General features: G+C 31.2%; 1 protein-coding gene across 6 annotated transcripts in view; it reads left to right on the forward strand.

Moving 5' to 3' along the window:
• Positions 1–16,177, forward strand: part of LOC131956263 (extended synaptotagmin-1) — a 51,334-nt gene extending 35,157 nt beyond the window's left edge. Inside the window, exons 12-13 of one of the 6 annotated variants that reach the window (XM_059320697.1) lie at positions 945–1,034; positions 16,017–16,177. In XM_059320697.1, the coding sequence (XP_059176680.1) occupies positions 945–1,034; positions 16,017–16,091 (165 nt within the window). In that variant the 3' untranslated portion in view covers positions 16,092–16,177. Of the gene's footprint in view, positions 1–944; positions 1,035–6,922; positions 10,043–12,063 lie in introns of those variants that run through there. The other 5 variants (XM_059320695.1, XM_059320696.1, XM_059320700.1 and 2 more) reach the window with 5 other exon arrangements.
• The last annotated feature ends 3,092 nt before the right edge of the window (positions 16,178–19,269 follow it).

Raw genomic sequence — 19,269 nt, forward strand, 5'->3', positions numbered from 1 at the left:
CTCTCTTGATAAATTAAAGTAGGTCACCACTGCATGTAACAAAGTGAGAAGTTTTAGCCATTGTGGTGCAGATCATATTATTAAATAAAAAAGACATTGAGGCTAGCAAAATATTTGCTATTTATCAGTTGGCCAACAACACACCTTATTTAACTCAATATAGGGAGTGCTAAACCTTTAATACCTGGGTATGTTGTAAGTCTTTTTATAGTTCAGACCTATTAAAAAAAATAGAATTTGAATTTATTACCTAAAGGAAGACAAAGTGTGACTTCTGTCAGTGGCACTATGAAACATAGTGGTTGTGTGTGTTCCAGAATAACTCATTTTCAACTAATTTTTAAATAAGCTTTTATCCATAATCCTTTAAATGTTAACTTTTGTTTCATGTTTGTTACAAAGATAAATAGTCCACTGAAGGACTGGATATTGAAAATAATCAAATGTTTCAAAAAGTAATGAAATAAATGTCAGTGCGACATTACATATCAGGGTTTTTTTAAATTTCAACTATTTTGAGTGAATTGTAGTTAATTTTAATTAAGTGTAGGGATGAATTGTAATATTAAGAGCATAACGTGTAAGTGAATTAAAGTGATTGAGCATTAACAGTGTAGTGAGTAAATAAACGAAGAAAAACTCCTCCGCTAGCATCTTCCAAACCCTATACCTCCTCCAGCATCTTCCTTCAACTCAACTTGGCTGATTTCCAAAGATAATAATAGATTTTTATAAAGCCAGATTATTTCTTTACATTCTTCTTAATTGTTCCTATACAACATTTGTTTTTTTATAAATATTTATTTATTATTAAAAATAGAATGAAAACAATACGGTGGCATTTTGGGGGGCTGAAACTGATAATGGCATATCTTATAACTTCACTGGAGAAAATTGCTCTGAAATATGTAAATTTGATTTTTGTATTAACACTATTTATACAGTGGCTACCCTTGGAGGATGTCAAACAAGGCATGATTCATGTGCAATTGACCTGGCTTTGGCTAGCAAATGATCCATTAGAACTTGATAGGGTGAGTTTTTTTTATGTAACCTTATCAAAAAACTAAATTAATAATCAAATTGGATTAATTTGTAACTTGAATCTTTGTATCACTTTATATCTACATGTTTTTATACCATTGATATATAGGGACAAATTGATAAAAAGTTTAAGAAACTTCTTATATTTAGATAATTCCAATATGTAGAAAAGAAGACAATATGTATCCACCAGTATTTACTATTCACATATATATGTATACAATGGGCTTATATAGTAGACTAAATTAAAGCAGACTTGTCCGCTGGCTGGTGACCTGGAGCACCCTGAGCACTATCTCACCTACATTGATTTTAATGAGCACCCTACAATAGGTCAGTGTGGACCACTACATTAAATGACTAAATAAATCAGGTAGTGTAGTTTGTGGCTCCCGAGAGCGCCTAATGATGCCACTGACACCTGGGTAGTCGTTAAGGTGCTCTAACTCACTATTACTGAGGTTGATTAACATATTCTCAAGGCTTTCATACAAAAAAAAAACCCATAAAGCTTTAGTTTTCTCTGGTCCCCCCCCCCCCCTTCCCCCAAATTTTGTAATCTTCAGTGTCCCTTTCCCCCCCCCCCCCCTCCAACATTTAAGATCCAAGAAATACAATGTCTACTTTGTTTTATATCTAAATAACACAGTTCTAGTATTTCCGGAAATCCACAATTTCCATTTTAAAAAAAGTTTCCTCCAAACAAAATCTGCTGAAAAAACAATATTTTTCTGACTAACGGAACAACGGAAATCTTTTCAGACAATCAATTCAATTTTTTAGTTCGCTACCCTATATTAAAATGATCCCATCCTGCTTTATAACTGTTTCGCTGGTTTAACAGAAGAATGCTGTTCACTCAGTTACTAGCCTGTGTCAATATTGATGTGTAATAGTTAGTCTGCAGCATGGCTACTTACTTAAGCCGGGAAACTTTTGTTTGTGCTGACCGTCAGGCTATTTTGATTTTTTTTTACTAAAAAAATAAAAATAAAAACACTCTATCTACTTCTTAGCTTTTGATACAAAATACTGATGTATGCTTACTATGATGTGGTTACATGATCGATCAGGACCTAAATCTAATAGTCTAGTTAGTTGCACAAACCAAGAGAATATGACGTCACAGTCTCAAAACCTTTCGTTTACAAAGAAAATAATTACGTCTAAAGCCGTCGACACATAGCGCATCAAACGGCTTTAAAATAGATATCACGTGATTCCGTAACCCGTTTTAACTTTAGTCGGAACGACTTGATGCGGCCGCTTACGGCAGATTAATTTTTTCTTCAAGACCCCTTTTCTATATGTCAAAACAAAAGCCACTTAAAAAGGTAAGTTTTCAAAAATTGTATTAAAATATTTTAACACTCGGATTAGCTCTGTATTTGTTAGGATTATTTTAATAATCCATTTTTCTGCTTAAGTCTAATTTTTTGTAATATTTTACGCTTTAGCAGACTACGAACTTCGTCTCACAAAGCAATCCTCCGAATGACACTATTTAAACGGTATCGATACTTTTTAAACCCCTTTCCGCGCCGATTGATTGATTGTAAAATATAATAAATTTTATGACATTGACGCTTTTAAAAAAAAAGAATACTTACAAAATTGGAGTTTAAATGTTGCTAACGTAATTATCTTGTGTTAAATGTTAATACAAAACACATTTATACAAATATGTAACGTTTTGAAGGCCCGCTCTAGTTGTAACTAATTCGCTGTAATCATGATCGAACTGGGAATCGAGCTATTTAAATAAAATACTGTAAAAAGATACACACTTAAACTAAACATAGATTGAGTGTAATATATTTATCTATTTAATTAAATGCACTAGTAGACTTATTTTTGTTAATAATTAACAATGTAGAAAATATTGAAAATGGTCTCACAAAGTAGACCAATACTAGTAATATCGATACCGCTTAACACGCATCTACGTTCAGCCTTAAATCTAGTTTTTAAGCCCCGAACTTCCTAGATAATTAATTAGCTCTAAAGGCTTTATACATGATTAATATTGATAAAATTAAAATAAGGGATTCAATTATTGTTTAAATTGTAAGGTTCTTGTTAATAAAACACCATATTAAGTAGGCCTATTAAATATACTATATATTTTAAAATAGGCATATCGTTTTCGACTTACTAGCTTATTATTACTCAGTTGTTCTTTTTAAGCACTCACAAACACACTAATTTTTGTTTAACTAATAACTGTAATAAATATATTAATATATTTAATATTATTAAATCTTAATTAACTTTATTAAGCCTATAACTTGATATATTAGTAGTAACATATTTTTTGCGGACGTTACAAAAACACAAAAACCAGTCACTCTTTTAATTAGTGGTATCGATGCCCTTCTTCAAAAGGTCAGTGTATTTTTTTTTTTAATAATAAAATATATTATAAGCAGAACTATTAATTTTTTATTAGCTATCCATTGTCAAAAATTAAATAGTATAACTATAATTAACTACTTATGATTTTATTATTTATAGGCAAGACAGAATGGGGAAGAAGAATGCCTTGAATGTAGTAAATCTCTATCAAAGGTATTCTGATGTAAGTGGTGAAGTGCGAATAGGCAATGTAGTTTATTTGTACTATATAAAAAATAAAAATATCTCCAAGGTACTTGATGAGCTATTAGATAGAAACAGACATATAAAAACAACAAAAAATTATTTTGCTAACAGAAACTCTGTAAACAGAATCATAAAAAAATTCATGCTCTTAAAATCAAACCCTGAAAGAAATTGGCAACAGTTGGTTAGTTATTTCAATGAACCCTATGTAGGAATAAACACACAGGCAACACCACTATCTGTGAGAAAAGGTTAAAGCTTAAATAAAACAATGGAGTGGCTTGATGCAAAAAGTATCAATGAACAAAATCAGCTAATTGATTTTGCTATAACTGAAGGTGCTCGCAGGCAAAGATCACACAAAACCCAACAGCCAGAAATTGAAAGTGAAATCATACAAAGAAGAGAAGAATCAAGAAAGAAAATAAAGAAAGAAAGAAGTTAAAGATAGATGTTGATAAGTTGGCAAAAGGTCAGTTATTTATTAATGATGAAATATTCTGCAATGTGGAGACCAGACAAAAACAAGTGTTAGCTAAAATTATCAGTGGAGAAGATATGACTGGCCAAATGTTAAAACACAAGTGGGAATTTATAAATGACAATGACACCTTGTTTTTTGGTAGAATAGTCTTAAGACTCACAGCTAGTGAGACAAAACTTGATAGATTTGTAATTGCTTATTGAAAGTTATTGGTCAATTGATGAGGAAAATAGTGAAGACTCAGAACTCAATGTAGCTACTTTAATAACTGATATGATCAGTAAGCATCTGTTGTTTGAGTTTTAATTTACAAGTTCCTTTAGAAGTTATATTGTACAATGTTTAATAAACTAAAGCTATATCCATTGCAATGTTCCTTTAGAAGTTATATTGTACAATTTTTAATAAATGCAATGCACAAAGTTAGTCTCTTTATAAAACACAAGAATTTATATATACATTTTTGTGACTGCTCCTTGTTCAACAAAATAAAATTCTAAGTTCATGTTTGTCAATATCATAAATATATATCTAATAATAATATATGCATCTGATTAGCAGGACTGATCAGATATGTAGTTATGATATATCTTATTATTCCTGCAAATCAGATGCATGTATTAATATATTCATAAATAATCAGCCTTTAGCTTATTCATTTGACTTTGAGACTACACATCCTACACTGTACACAAACCTAGCCAGATTATTGCTTCTATTCACACATTACTCCTAAAATTAAAAGCTTGTAAACTTTGGGACTTTCCTATATATTAAATAAAATAAAAAAAAACAGACACACTCTGTTTATGAATTTGTTTTATTCAATTTTTTAATGTAGGCATAAGTTTCCATGTATGCTATAATAAATAGTTTAAACTACTCTTTATTGTGCCATGATTTAAACCATTAATAATAATATCCATGTTTACTTGTTTAGGCCTATTTTTAATGAACCAAGTTTTGTCATGATGCATATTTTTTTTAAAAATGTCTCTCAATAGATCTAGAATCTAGAACGCGCCCGTCGTAGATCATGAACAATCAGGGTTGAATTTTGGAGTAGAGCTAGATCTTTGTTGTTTTAAATTAATTTAATTTTAATGCACCATGCATGTGTCCGTAAAAAATTCAATAATCGTGAATTTCATTTAAATCTAGATTCTAGACTTAGATCTAGATCTAGTTAAACTTTAGAGTTTAGAGATATGATGGCGATGGGGATTGAGTCTAGGTCTAGATTCTAGGGTAGAGTCTAGCTATTTAGTACTAGATCTAGGTACTAGTTAACTAGTAGAGTAGAGTCTATTTACATTTAAATCTAGATATCTAGATCTAGTAATTAATTAGCCTAGTGTTAAACGGTAAACCTACTTAATTTTAAGCTTTTTTTATTATTAAGCTTTCATTGACAGTTTAATCTAGCTTTGGTATTTCCTTAAGCGTAAATATATTTAAAGCTAATAAACTAGATTGTTTAAAAACATTTTATTACAATTTATTTAGTCTTACGTAACCTACTCTCTTCGCTCTAGACTAGACGCGCGCAAAGTTAAACTGCGATAATGTAATAATTTTGAGAAATTATAATTATGCCTTTTATTAGAAGATTTTCCCATTCGCTTTTTTCGTACTCTCGACGTGACCAACTTTTGGTTTCATTCTCCATAGGCTTAGTTGTCCCCGCAATTTTTACACTAAAACCGTCATATCTAGAGAACCGTTTATCCAATAAACATAAGTTTGGTATTGTTTTGCAGCATTTAGTCCCATTAATACAACCCTGTCGTTTTTTTTGTCATTTTCATCAATTGAAAAATTGTGTGCAACTAACTATAATAGTCTTTAAATTTATGAAGAAAACCTTGAGTTTTTTGCTGCTGTCACTGCTAACCCCAGCCCCTCCCCCCCCCTCTGGTCTGGAGAAAACATCTGACAATAATGAGGATAAGCTATGGATGGGGGAGGGTGGGGTCTAAAAATAGAGCGTGACTTTATTTGTGGACAATGATGTGTAGACTCAATTCCGCATCACGTTTAGAAAAGCAAGAGGTACCACGGGACTACATTGCAAACTTATCAACCATACTTTTAAAAGGTAGTATTCATAAGGATCAAACTCGCAAATTCAACAAGAGCAACCCAATATCGTAGCTTAAGGGCTATGGCGGGTGATGAAAACCAAAGCAACCAAAATGCTTTTTTTAAAAAACCTAATACTATAATATTTAGTAATAGTTATAACTCAAAGAGTTAAGTCCAAAAATAAAAATAAAAAGCCAAAAATTTCATGCTGTTGCCATGGGTGATGGCAGCCACCTTGGATTTTATTTACCTTTTTAACATTGAAATAACTCAAAGATGGCTTATGCAAATTCAATAAAAACATGCAGGATTATACATATACATGTTGTTAATAATCGTGATTACATTTTCAAATTTGAAAATACTTTTGTTTTTACAATTTTTTTTCTGAAAATCACTTATTAAAAAAAAAAATTGTGCAAAAAATACACAATTTTAACTGTAAAAGAAAAACCATAAATTTTTTTAAAATTTGTTATTTTGTTGGTAGATGTATACAGAATAACTAGAGAAAATTTTTATCACTTTTAATAATAATTAAGAGAGTCTAGTTATTTCATGGTTAATATAGTAAAAAAAAATCCAAGATGGTCGCGATTGCCATGGCAACGGCAGGAAATTTTCAGCCATTTTTTTAGACTAATAGAGTCCTTGCATATAACGTCATGGATCGTTCAGTATGTAAACATCCGCCATCACATTGTACAGGTCTGCATTTAAAATGACGATCTGTCCTGCGGAAGGTTGTGATACTTGAAGTGGCGGATCTAAAGGGATTCCTTTATTTCGACTGCCAAGGGTTATATTAAACCAAGGTGAAAGAGATTGGCAATCAACAGCAACTAGACATTGTCAATTTTTAGCCAATAGACCTATTTATCGAAGCGGTGTGAGTGAAGCAGCAGCAAATAAAGGTAGGGACAATAAACAATGAACTTCATTTCAATTAACAAAGCACCTGTTAAAAAAACAAATATGCTCGGCCTTCGTAAATATTAATAGCAATTGTTTTGAACAAAGTCAAAAGTAATAATAAAATTTAATTGGAATATTTATTTAATATTTAGATCTAGAATCCAGCTCTAAATCTAATCATGTTGTAAATGAAATTAAATCTAGATTTAGAGTGACTGGCTACGCTAGGTAGACATAAAATCTAGAATCAACTTATTTTATTAAATTTAATTACAAAATCTATGGTTGGCTGAGATCTAAGAGCAGCAATCCATGTTACCTACAAAGAGATCACGTTTTATGATGCGTTAGAAACAATTGGGGGCTAGAAACGATTGGGGGCTGGGTGTGAAGTTGCATGGAGGTAAGAAATTTTGAGGGAAGGGAAGTGGTACTGACTCCTCTTTGGTCTCCACCCTGCTGGACCATGATGGTCTTAAATTACATAACATACCATCTCTGCTGGGCTGAGAACAGTAATCCATGTTACCTACAAAGAGATGAAGTTCTACGGTGGGCTAGAAACAGTTGGGGGTTGAGTATATGTAGGTAAGACATTTTTAGGGGGAAGCATCAGTATATCTTGTCCGATCACGTCCCTGCTGAGATCTAAGAACAGCAGTGGTTGTTACCTCAGAAATAAAGAGATTTATTGGGGGTTTAGTAGGGGTTAAGTGGACTCACGCTTGTTACTGTACCAGATCTATTGCTACTAAATCTTTTTTACTTAACTAGAGAATCTAGATCTAGATTTACATTATCTGTATTACTGAATTTTATATCAACACGAATATAACGATCTTCAATTCCTTAACGGATTGTTTATGTTCTGTGGGTGCGAGGCTCTCAACATATAATGAACACATTTTGAGACACACCTACAGCTGCCAAACAACTGATTGTTTACTCGCAGGTGTTCACCACCGTGATTTAGGTCAGTTAAAACTATATGCTAAAAAATTTAGCATTAGGTTTAGAAATAAGCAATTTTGGTTTTCATCACCCAGCCATGCCCTTAAAAGGTCTTTAATTCTGAAAGCCTCCCCCCCCCCCCCCAATTCTTATACAATAGTTATCTTAGTGTGAGTGGGTATCAAGCAAATGGCCTTTGTTTACAAGGGTATTATTAATTCTTTTGCAATATAAACTAATATGATATGAAATAAATGAAGACTGTCAGTGTACACATTCAGCTTGTTACAACAGAATAAACACGTAAAATTGTATTTTAAACTAGTACTTCTTATATTAATAAGCTTTGTATCTTACATAGTCTATCTGTTGAATTTAATCCACCACTGTTCAATTAATAATTTCCACCTTTGGTTTATAATGTTTAAGACAGCTTCGCTACGTTTTTATTTTACATTTTAAATAGGCTTAATGGCCTTATAATATAACAAAAATGTTATTGTTACAGAATACAAAAACAGAGAATAGGTAGTATTGATATCGCTAATAATTAGGCTTACGGGTTCTATTTTGTTAGTAGGGTTTTACAGCTTGCGAACAGTTGAAGAAGAAAGTAAAAAAATTTTTGAAGATTTTATGCGTTAAAACAAAGCTGAATCTATGTTAAAAATTTTACTTAAAATCTTATGGTTTCACTCAAATAGAAGCTAGTGTCATAATTTTTAGTTTTACATCATTCTTTTTATAATGAACACTAATTTCAACTTTGTGTTGAGTTATTGTATGCCTCATTCTTTCATTAGTAGCATGTAGCACATCATATCATATTAGCTCAATTTGCACATTTTTACTATTTGAAAAAAGTTCATTTATGATCTTGAAATGCTCTTTAAGTAGTTTAATTTTAAATTATTAAAAATCTATGAGAAAAGAAATGTATAAAATTTAGTGACCTAATTCCTATAAAACAAAGGAACATGAAAATGCAGTATCAATACTGATAATATAGCGCCTAGTTTGTGAGAAATTTAAAATAAATATAAAGTTAAATAAATATTGAAGATAATTCCACTAAAAACAGAGTTAGTCACAATGTTTTACTATTTTAAATAATGTTTTGAAAACACACCTTTTAAACTAAATATGAGATTCACAAAAACATAAAATTATACAGCGGTAACGGTGAATAACCGCTGCCATAATCGCATTATATCATTTTTAAATGGTTAACAAGCAATGAGAAAGACTAAATTTAAATCATTTTTTGTTCAGAAAAGGTTTAGAGCCTGTGATGGGAATGCCCGGGGCGCCACATAGCACCTTGTCGGGGCTGGAGGACGCCCTAGATTAGATATAGTGAAGGTCTATAGTAAACCTTCTTATCCACAGCCTTTCGCACTCTTTAAAATGAATGTATGCACCATAGCGCTCTCAGGAAAGCTCAGGCGCAAATCGCACCCTGCCAGAGCGTCAGCGGACTCGCCTGATTCAATTTAGTGAACAACTATAGTACTCCATCTTATCCTCAAATGGAAAGATAACAGTTAACATAGAGGACATTTATGAACACTTTCTAAACTGATTGATTAAACATAATAATTAGTAAACAGTAACTTCATTGTATAAAATAAATAAAAGGTAGTATTTAAAATACTCCTGATTTACCTAGCATATTGCACTTTATCAATTCATGCTAATAATATGTTTTTCCAACATCAAAACAAACTAAAAATAAAGTACCCCCTCCCCCCTTCCTTGGTTCTAAGGGAAGTAATTATTTTATTTGTGATTTATCAAGCAAAAGTCATTGGTGATAAGGGACTAAGGGAAGTAATTTATACACTTTTTCAGACACAATTAGATCTTTTGTAAAGGTGATACATTTTCTTTGATTTTGTTCATTCTACATGACGTCAAAAAAATGATAAGTTTTGAAAAATGAAAATTGTTTTACAAAACCATCAGTATCATTTTTTAAAATCATTAATTGAGATCTTCTTCTTCTTCTTCGTTCTTAATTATTAGTGTTAAAGGGGATCGATATTTATCTGCCAGTGGGTTTGAACTCGAGACTTTGTTCGAATTTATCAACCATGAGCTTTTTGCCGACTCGACCACGCCTCCAACACAATTAAGCGTTACGTGTCAACTGGTTATGCGCCATTGAGGCCATTGACTCCGATTTCAGCCTGCTTTTCTTTTTGGATTTGCTTCCATAGCCTTTGTCCAACCAAGAACAATCTACAAGGCAGCAGTTGTTTAATTTTGGAGTTGTCTCTCCTAGAAGAGTGGCTGTCACCAGCTAACGAGCCTCATCTGCCCGAGGGTTCGAACTCGAGAATTTTCGGTTTAGCAACCATAAGCTTTACCGACTCGACCACGCCGACCCCATTAATTGAGATAATAAACACTTTAAGAATATTACACAATGGCGATGGAAGTCCAGGTTTTTTTTTTACTGTGTGCATGTCATTCAAGGGCCCGCCACATGCAGAGCCACAGAGTCCATTTCAACTTTATATATATATATATATATATATATATATATATATATATATATATATATATATATATATATATATATATATATATATATATATATATATGTGTATATATATGTATATATGTGTATATATATCTATATATGTGTATATATATCTATATATGTGTATATATATATATATATATATATATATGTATCTATATATATATATATATATATGTATCTATATATATATATATATATATATATGTATCTATATATATATATATATATATGTATCTATATATATATATATATATATATGTATCTATATATATATATATATATATATGTATCTATATATATATATATATGTATCTATATATATATATATATATATATATATATATATATATATATATATATATATATATATGTATATATATATATATATATATATATGTATATATATATATATATATATGTATATATATGTATATATATGTATCTATATATGAATATATATGTATATAATATATATGTATCTATATATGAATATATATGTATATAATATATATGTATATATATGTATATAGGCTATATATATATATATGTATATACATATATATATACACACATATATATATTTATATATATATGTATATATATATATATATCTATTTATTTATTTATATTTATATCCATTTTATATATATGTATTTATATATATTTAAATATTGATATATAGATATAGATAGATTTATATATATATATATGTATATATTGTATGTTTGTGTGCCATGTTTTAATTTCATGTTTATTTCTACAATGACTTATCAATTTAACTGCAAATTAATGTCTACTGAATTTTTTGCATGGTAAGTTAGAGCTAAAGGCTATTGTTTTGCTTTGTATTTTGCTGTTTTATTTGGTTCTTTTTAACTTCTAACCACTGATTAACTAACAAATGCAATACTTTTTCTTTAAATGTGTTAGACCAATTTAAAATAGGAACAAAATTTGTAAAGCAAAAAGTTCTGTATTGCAGAAATGTTCTTGTTATGTATTGTAAAGCAACTGTAGATGACCAAACAACCTTTTTACTTAATAGAATACATAATAGCATATACAGTTATTATGTACTTTTATTTCCAAAATAACTTGTAGTTTATTTTTAGTTTTCGCTGAAATGCTGCAGAAGAAATTTTTCTTAAAGAAGAGGCCAACTAGATAATTATAGTGCCCATTCAAAGTTCCTAATCAGAATATATAGAAACAACAAAAGCATGATGAGAATACTTCAAGCAGTAAACCCTATCCATGCTTTTTCTCCTGATAGTCTTTTCTTCACTTACTGGTCCTCTTCTTCTTCTTCTTCTTCTTCTTCTTTGTTCTTAATTTTTGTGTTGAAGGGATCCCCTGCAACACAATTAAGTATATTTGTCAACTGTTTATGCGCAATTGAGGCCATTGACTCTAATTTCATCCTTTGCTTCCTTAGCCTTTGTTCAACCAAGGCAGAAGTTGTTTGATTTTGGAGTTGTTCCTCCTAGAAGAGTGGCTGTCCCCAGCTAACGAGCCTCATCGAACTCGAGACTTTTTGGTTTAGCAACCATGAGCTTTACTGACTCGACCACGCCGACCCTTACTGATTCTCTAATATTATTTGTGTGGCAAACTGGCAACTGAAACCTAATATCTTTTCAGTACAAAATGTTCATTAGTCAGTAGGAGAATGATTATAACACAGGTTTTTGGTTCAGAGACTACCAATAACTGACAAGATTAGGTAAAAACAATCCATTGAAGATCCATAGAATTTAAGTGGAAATATGTTTAAATTTTTATATAAATGTTTGCACAAGACAATAAAAAATGATGAGTGCCATATGTTTGGCTGAAATCATTTGCCTTGAGGGCCTTTTTGTGATAGCCAGGTTTAAATAATAACTTGCAAAATATGATTTTGATTCCGATGTTTGAATCAATAGATACTACTATTAAAATCATTTTGTTGTTTTCTCTATAAAACATACTTAACAAGAGATTTCTTTTTCTTTAATGTTTGCTATTTAAAATGAAATTTATTTTAATTTTAAAATCTTCATTAATTGATTTTTGGATCTTATCCAGATAAGCCGTGCCAAAAAGTTAACCCTCGCCACAAAAAAAAAGATTATTAAATAAAGGAAATTAAACTTTGTACTTTTAGATTTTATTGAAGACGATGAAATTGGGACAGGTCGTTAATAATTTGCCTGAAAAGTTCTTTATTTTGGTACCTTTAACCCCACCCCTTATTGAAGACGATGAAATTGGGACAGGTCGTTAATAATTTGCCTGAAAAGTTCTTTATTTTGGTACCTTTAACCCCACCCCTAACCGTAGAGGCAGATAAGAAATTGCTTTTAAATATTCAAATATCTAGACATCAGAAATAAGTCTCAAGTAGCAGGGCTTAACATTTTCACCCATGCACTTTTTGCATTAATGGCAGGGCGTATCTGGATAAAGATCCCAATTTTTTTTCTAGTTAGTTTGGCAAATGATCTTAGACCTTAATTTATATAACACTCCACTAGACAAATAATTTCTTTTGTATCCTGTGGGTTTCCATTGATGCCTACATTGTAGTTTGATATTTAAATGGTTACTCATTTTAAAAATCTAGTGAGTTTTAAAACAATTTAGAAAAATGCTTGAAATTTGTTTCCCTAACGCAAGTGGCAATGCCAAGAAAAAAATATTTTAAAAGTGAAAATACCATTTTCTCAAGTTTTAAGGCTGAAGCTATTGAACTAAAAGCATATGAAAATAATTAATTGTAATAGAATTATTATTATTTACTGAACCACCATATAATAACTAGCTTACGTGAAACATATTTCTTCAAAATCAGTAACTTATTGGTTACTAATTAATGTTTTAAAAAGTTAAGCTTACCTCAATGTCTGTTTTAACATTTACACGTACAGAGATGTAACTTTCATATTTTTTTACGGAAATATATTTTCATTTCAAAATTTAAGTTAAGCACATTTTAGGCTGTTTTGAAGAATGCAAAAGAGGGGTATTAAATAAACAGATTAATCTTGTATAAGATTTACAAAATAATAATGAAGCCTACTATAATTTGGTTACCTTTACATTGAAATACAGCGAATTACTTAAAAAACATTGGCTGCTATATAGAAAATCTTTTTCCTCTGCAGATAATATTAGTTTTATATTAAAAATAAAATTAAAATATATTCAAATATATTTGGCCCTATATTTTATATTCTTGTGAGTTTTACTTAATAAACTTTATTTTTTTCTAGAAGTCATTTTATTTTCTAACTATAACTATTTTGAAAATCTTATATCATAACCTTTTTCATTTGTTTTGAATATACTTACCATATTATTATTTAATTTTTAAATATTAAGACAAAGAATAATTTATTCATCAGTGCTGTAAAAAAAAATAAAACTACAAAAAAAACGTATTGCCTAAAACAAGTTTACATTGGAATCAAATTAAGTTTAAAAGGGAAATGGTAATGGAAGTTAAGATTTGCAGCAGCTGTCACTAACTCACATTAAGTTTATCAACCATTAGCACAGGTTTAAAGGCTATTTATAAACTTTTTATAAGGATACTTATTTCCCAAGTAATGAAAATTAATAATTTAATATATTCAATATAGCCTTCCAAAGTATATATTTTATTTTTATTATAAGTGTAAATTTATTTTCTAGGACCTTTTAATGTTACACATTTCTAAAACGACATCACACAATTAATTCAACTGCTGAAATCTAAATTTAAAGCAAAGTGGTTGGATGCTGGTTAGGGCATTTGCCAGCGCCACAGTCGCATAAAACTTAGTCTAGGTTGAAAGGGGGTAACTTTCTAAAGTAATAATTTTTCAATCGGTTTAAAAAAAAATTACAAAATTTAGCATTTGTTTGAGCAAAAATTTCATTATACATTAAAATGTGTAAGCCAGTTAAAATAGGCTTGAAAAGCTGGTTTCAAATGGTTGTTACCAGAAAGCATATTTTTCAACCAAAATTGAATATTTTTTGTGAAATAGTTACACAATGACATATTGGCTCCCATCAAATGGGTTCCCGACATATTGGCTCATGACAAATGGGCTCCTGACAAATTGGCTCATGACAAATGGGCTCCTGACAAATGGGCTCCTGACAAATTGGCTCTAGACAAAATGACTCTCGACTTACTGGTTTCAGACAAACGAATCGTATGACAAACATTGGCATAAAAGTATCCTTCCTCCACCACCACCATAACATCTTTAAATGCGTGAAAACATTTTTTTCATGATCAAACAGCAATGCACAAACAAATCGAGCCCGTAGCAGCTAAATTACACCAACTTCAAAATTTTGATGTTTAATTTACCACAGTAGAGATCTGTTGCTTTAAAGCAAGCACTGAAGGTTAAATGTATAATATACATGAGTCGTAATGACGGGAGCCATTTTGTTGAGAGCCTAAATCCCTATTAGTCGGGAGCTGAAATGACGGGAGCCTAAATGACAGTCCATTTGTCTTTAGCCCTTTGGACATGGTCGATTTGACTGGGATGTTCTGTCATTGGCCGTTTTTGACCCCGTACTGTAATTTAGCTAACACATTTATTTTTAAATTTGGACTAGCAGAGTCAGGGTTTTGTGATTATAGAGGATGTTATATTATTTAATGTAAATAAACTACTAGGCTATACCCATTGACCACTATTATGTATTTTATCATGGAAAATAGTTGTTGTGACTTTCATTGTATTACTTTCCCTGGCCATTCCGGTTGACTTCAACAAGGGGTTGAGGGCAGTTTTATTAAACATTTGAATTAATAAAATAATTCTAATCAGCTATTCAACTGCTTATTTTCAATACAAAAATATGAAAATGAGCGTAATTGATGGTTCCCAAACAGCTTTAATTTTTACAAAAATAACTATAATTTTATCCTTGATATATTTATTTAAAGATTTTTTTTAAAAATTAGTATGATTACATAGACTTTTTAAGCCTGTTGTAGAAATTAACTTAAAAAATTAACGTAATTGTTTATTTAAAATAAAATAACTGATTAAAAAAGCAATCCACATAACATCTAGTCACCAATTAAATATTTATTTATATTCTTAGATTTAACTTAAATTAAACTTGGACATATAAATAAACCATATTATTAAATTAAAGTAGCCAGTAGGCCTAAATATAAGGGGAAATAGGCTTTAGAACATTACTATTTTAAATCTGAATCAGTCCTGACAAGTCAAGATGACCATGCTTAATCATGCGTGCAAAGATTAAGCAACATTCAAATTTCATCTAAAGTATTTTTATACATTTACATATTAAATCAATTAGATTGGTCTGTTGGACAGGTGAAGTTTCATTTATCTCTCTCTGCAACTTCAGCGTATGGGGATATAGTGTGATAAGTTATCCTTCCGTCACCTTGGTTGGGTGGGTTCATGTACATCCTACAGACTTGGATCTAGGATCTGAACCTGAGACTTTCTGGACAGTAGGCATGCGCCTTAACCACCCCACCTACTCTCTCTTCTGACAATTATTTTATCAGTGAAGTGAATAAGAAGAAAATCTCTAAATTATCTATTATAGTTTGTACTACTTTAGTAATAAAACTCAAGTTTGTTTACATGTTTGTATATTTATTGTTTTTTTATTTGTCTGTTTGGTTACAGGAGAGAATCTGCACTGTGTGTAGAGCTGTAGAATACGTATTTAGGTAGAGAATAATGTTCTTTTTGACCAAACTGTTAATCACAAATTTATTTAAAGACGTTAATTAATTGATATATTCATTGGTAGAAATGCCACTTTAATTATACAAGTTCAGAACAATTACTTTACTTATAGTGATGTCAATGGTTTATTTACTTTTTATAACAATAATGGCGGCTTCCATCAAAGTTTTTGTTGCCCATTCAAAAGTTAAATGCGTTATAAAGCTAATTTTCTGTCGGCTATAGCTTTAATGATACATCTGTTTGCTATTTTTATTGGGTTCCAACACAATTATCAATTTTCAACAGTTCTTCTAATTTAAGTATACAATAAATTTCTCTAGATCTAGATATCAGCTGTCATTCCTAGCTCTAGAATCTTGGTCAAACCAAAATAAATTACTTAAAAATTAAATCAATTATAAAAAAACAATAAATTATTGAGTTTCTCTATAAAACTATGTTAGTCCTTAAATATTTGATACAAATCTTTGCTTTTTAGCTTCAATAATCATCTAATTCGAGAATACATAGGATTTATCTATCTAGATCTAGAAAAACTAGACTTAAGCCTAAGCCAGCCCTATTCTACATCTAGATCTAGCTCTATCTAGAATCTATTCCAATATTAAGTTCCTGTATTATATAAATCTTTGTTTAGCTATGGAATTGGCTAATTTGGGATAAAATTTAATTTGAAATAATACTAGGACCTCTTCGCGTAAATCAAGTTTCTTACGCAGACTCAAAGTGGTGTAATATACATTTAAATATGTCTCTGATATGAAGAGCCTAGATAGCTAAGGTGTTTGTGTGAGTTTCGAGACACATCATGTCAAAGTTAAATTTATTTATTTTTCAATTTTTTAGATGTGAATGATAAAGTTCACCTGTTTCTGTGTCCTCAGCACATGAAGGGATAGTGTGGTCAGAGCCATGCTCTGCCGAAATCTTTTTTTTTTAAACTATAAAAACAAGTCTGAGACTTTGTGGGACACTGGGCAGGTGAAGTAGAGTTGGGTAGGTGTAGAGTTCACTGGTGACAGCATATGAAGGGATAGTATGGTCAGAGTAAAGCTCAGCCGAAATCTGTTTTAAAAGACAAAAAAACATGTCTGATTTGCGGGGGGGGGGGGGGGGGGGGGACTTCTGGGTAGGTGAAGTAATGTTAACCTGTTTTTGTGACCTCAGCATATGAAGGGATAGTAAAAAAAAAAAACACATCAGAGGTGTGATGTCTTTTTGAATGTGGGGTCTGGTTTTTATTTTGATGATCAGTGACAGACAGATGTCATTTATGGATGAACCCCAAAATCCCACAGTTATCCAAAGGATGACGGGTAGTCTAGTTAATGATTAAAATTTTAATTTTACATTTAAAATTTACAACTAAATTAGAAATGGTACAAAGTTTAGTATTGGTTTTATTATTACACAGCATTATTTTAGGCTAATTATTTATGAAAACCTTATCAAAGCTAGGAATTATGCCTGTTACGTCTGCTATGTGAGAGGTTCCAACACTACCATTCTACTCAGTCTAGCCCAGGGGTCTCCAAACTTTTCAGTCCGAGGGCCGCATTAACTATCGAATTTCAGTTCGGTAGCCAGTTTCTTCCAGGCTTGTCTTTGATTTATCTAAGAAATGTTCCTCAGCCATCACCAACAAACGTTTTTTCCGTGGACAAAAAGATCTCCGCGGGCCGGACGCGAGGACCTCGCGGGCCGCATCCGGCCCGCGGGCCGTAGTTTGGAGACCCCTGGTCTAGCCAATTACTAGTTCATTCTAAAGTGAGATGAAATCAAACCATCCAAATGACTTGATAAAAGACGCTGGTCACTCTACTGTTTATTTCACAATACAAATACATGCAACGACTTGTACAACTGATATTAATACTTGATAACATATATGGCATCATCCCAAGACTACTAGATCAAGACTCCTTTCTAACTTCTTCCCAGCAACAATTAATTATATTGTGAACTAGTAATTGAAAAGACAGTATAATAGTAGTGCTAGAACCTCTCACATAGCAGGCGTAACAATACTTAGTTTCATTTTAAGTGTATGTTTATTTTTTTATTTTTTGGGATTGGTTATGAATATTGGTACATTTCCAATGCAACAACATACAATTATCTATATATATAATTCTCCTCTTCGAGCCGTTAGAAAACAAGCTGCAAACGCTCTCCCTACCTCCCCACCCCTACATGGTTTTAGTGAGCTGTGTTCACTCTAAATGTTTACAAGCAGAGCCAACGATTTTAAACGTAGGGGGGGGGGGGAAGGAAGGGGGGGGTTATGGTCCTTAACGAGCTACTTATAGTGTTTTAAAGAAATATTTTCAGTGTCAGCGTTGATACTGTCGAATTCACAAATTATGAATTATTGAAAATTAGAAACAACTAAATAGCGGCGTATGTTATGCTGCGGGCCGGCTCGTTACAAATAATAACTGAAGCAAACATCTTGACATCAACTTAGTACCGTAACCTTTTGATGGTCCATGGAGCTGATAGAGTTCACCTGTTTCAGTAACCTTGGCATATGAATGGATAATGTGGTCAGCACCATGCCCAATCACCTTTACTTTCCCTAACTTGAGTAAGTTATCCATCAGGGGTGGGTTGACTCTCGGACATTCTGCTGATACAAACCCGGGATTTGAACTCGAGACTTTCAGGTTAGCAGCGTATGTTCTACTGATTGGCCCACACATCATTTAGTAGGTATTTCTAACTGATATTTTAAAACCATCCCAGGGCTTTTTTTGAAAGTTGAAATGTTAAGAACTCAAGATCCTAAAATATCCTAGTGGATATCAAATTTGTTCATATATCTGGAGTAGTAAAGAAGTTAGGATGTTTTAAAAATTCTTATATTCAACTTTTTCAAATTTCAACATCCTAAAAAGTGAAATGTTTGAGAA

Source organism: Physella acuta, unplaced genomic scaffold (genome assembly GCF_028476545.2).
Source record: "Physella acuta isolate Inbredline_101_S28 unplaced genomic scaffold, ASM2847654v3 ptg001142l, whole genome shotgun sequence".
Classification (NCBI taxonomy): Eukaryota; Metazoa; Mollusca; class Gastropoda; family Physidae; genus Physella; species Physella acuta.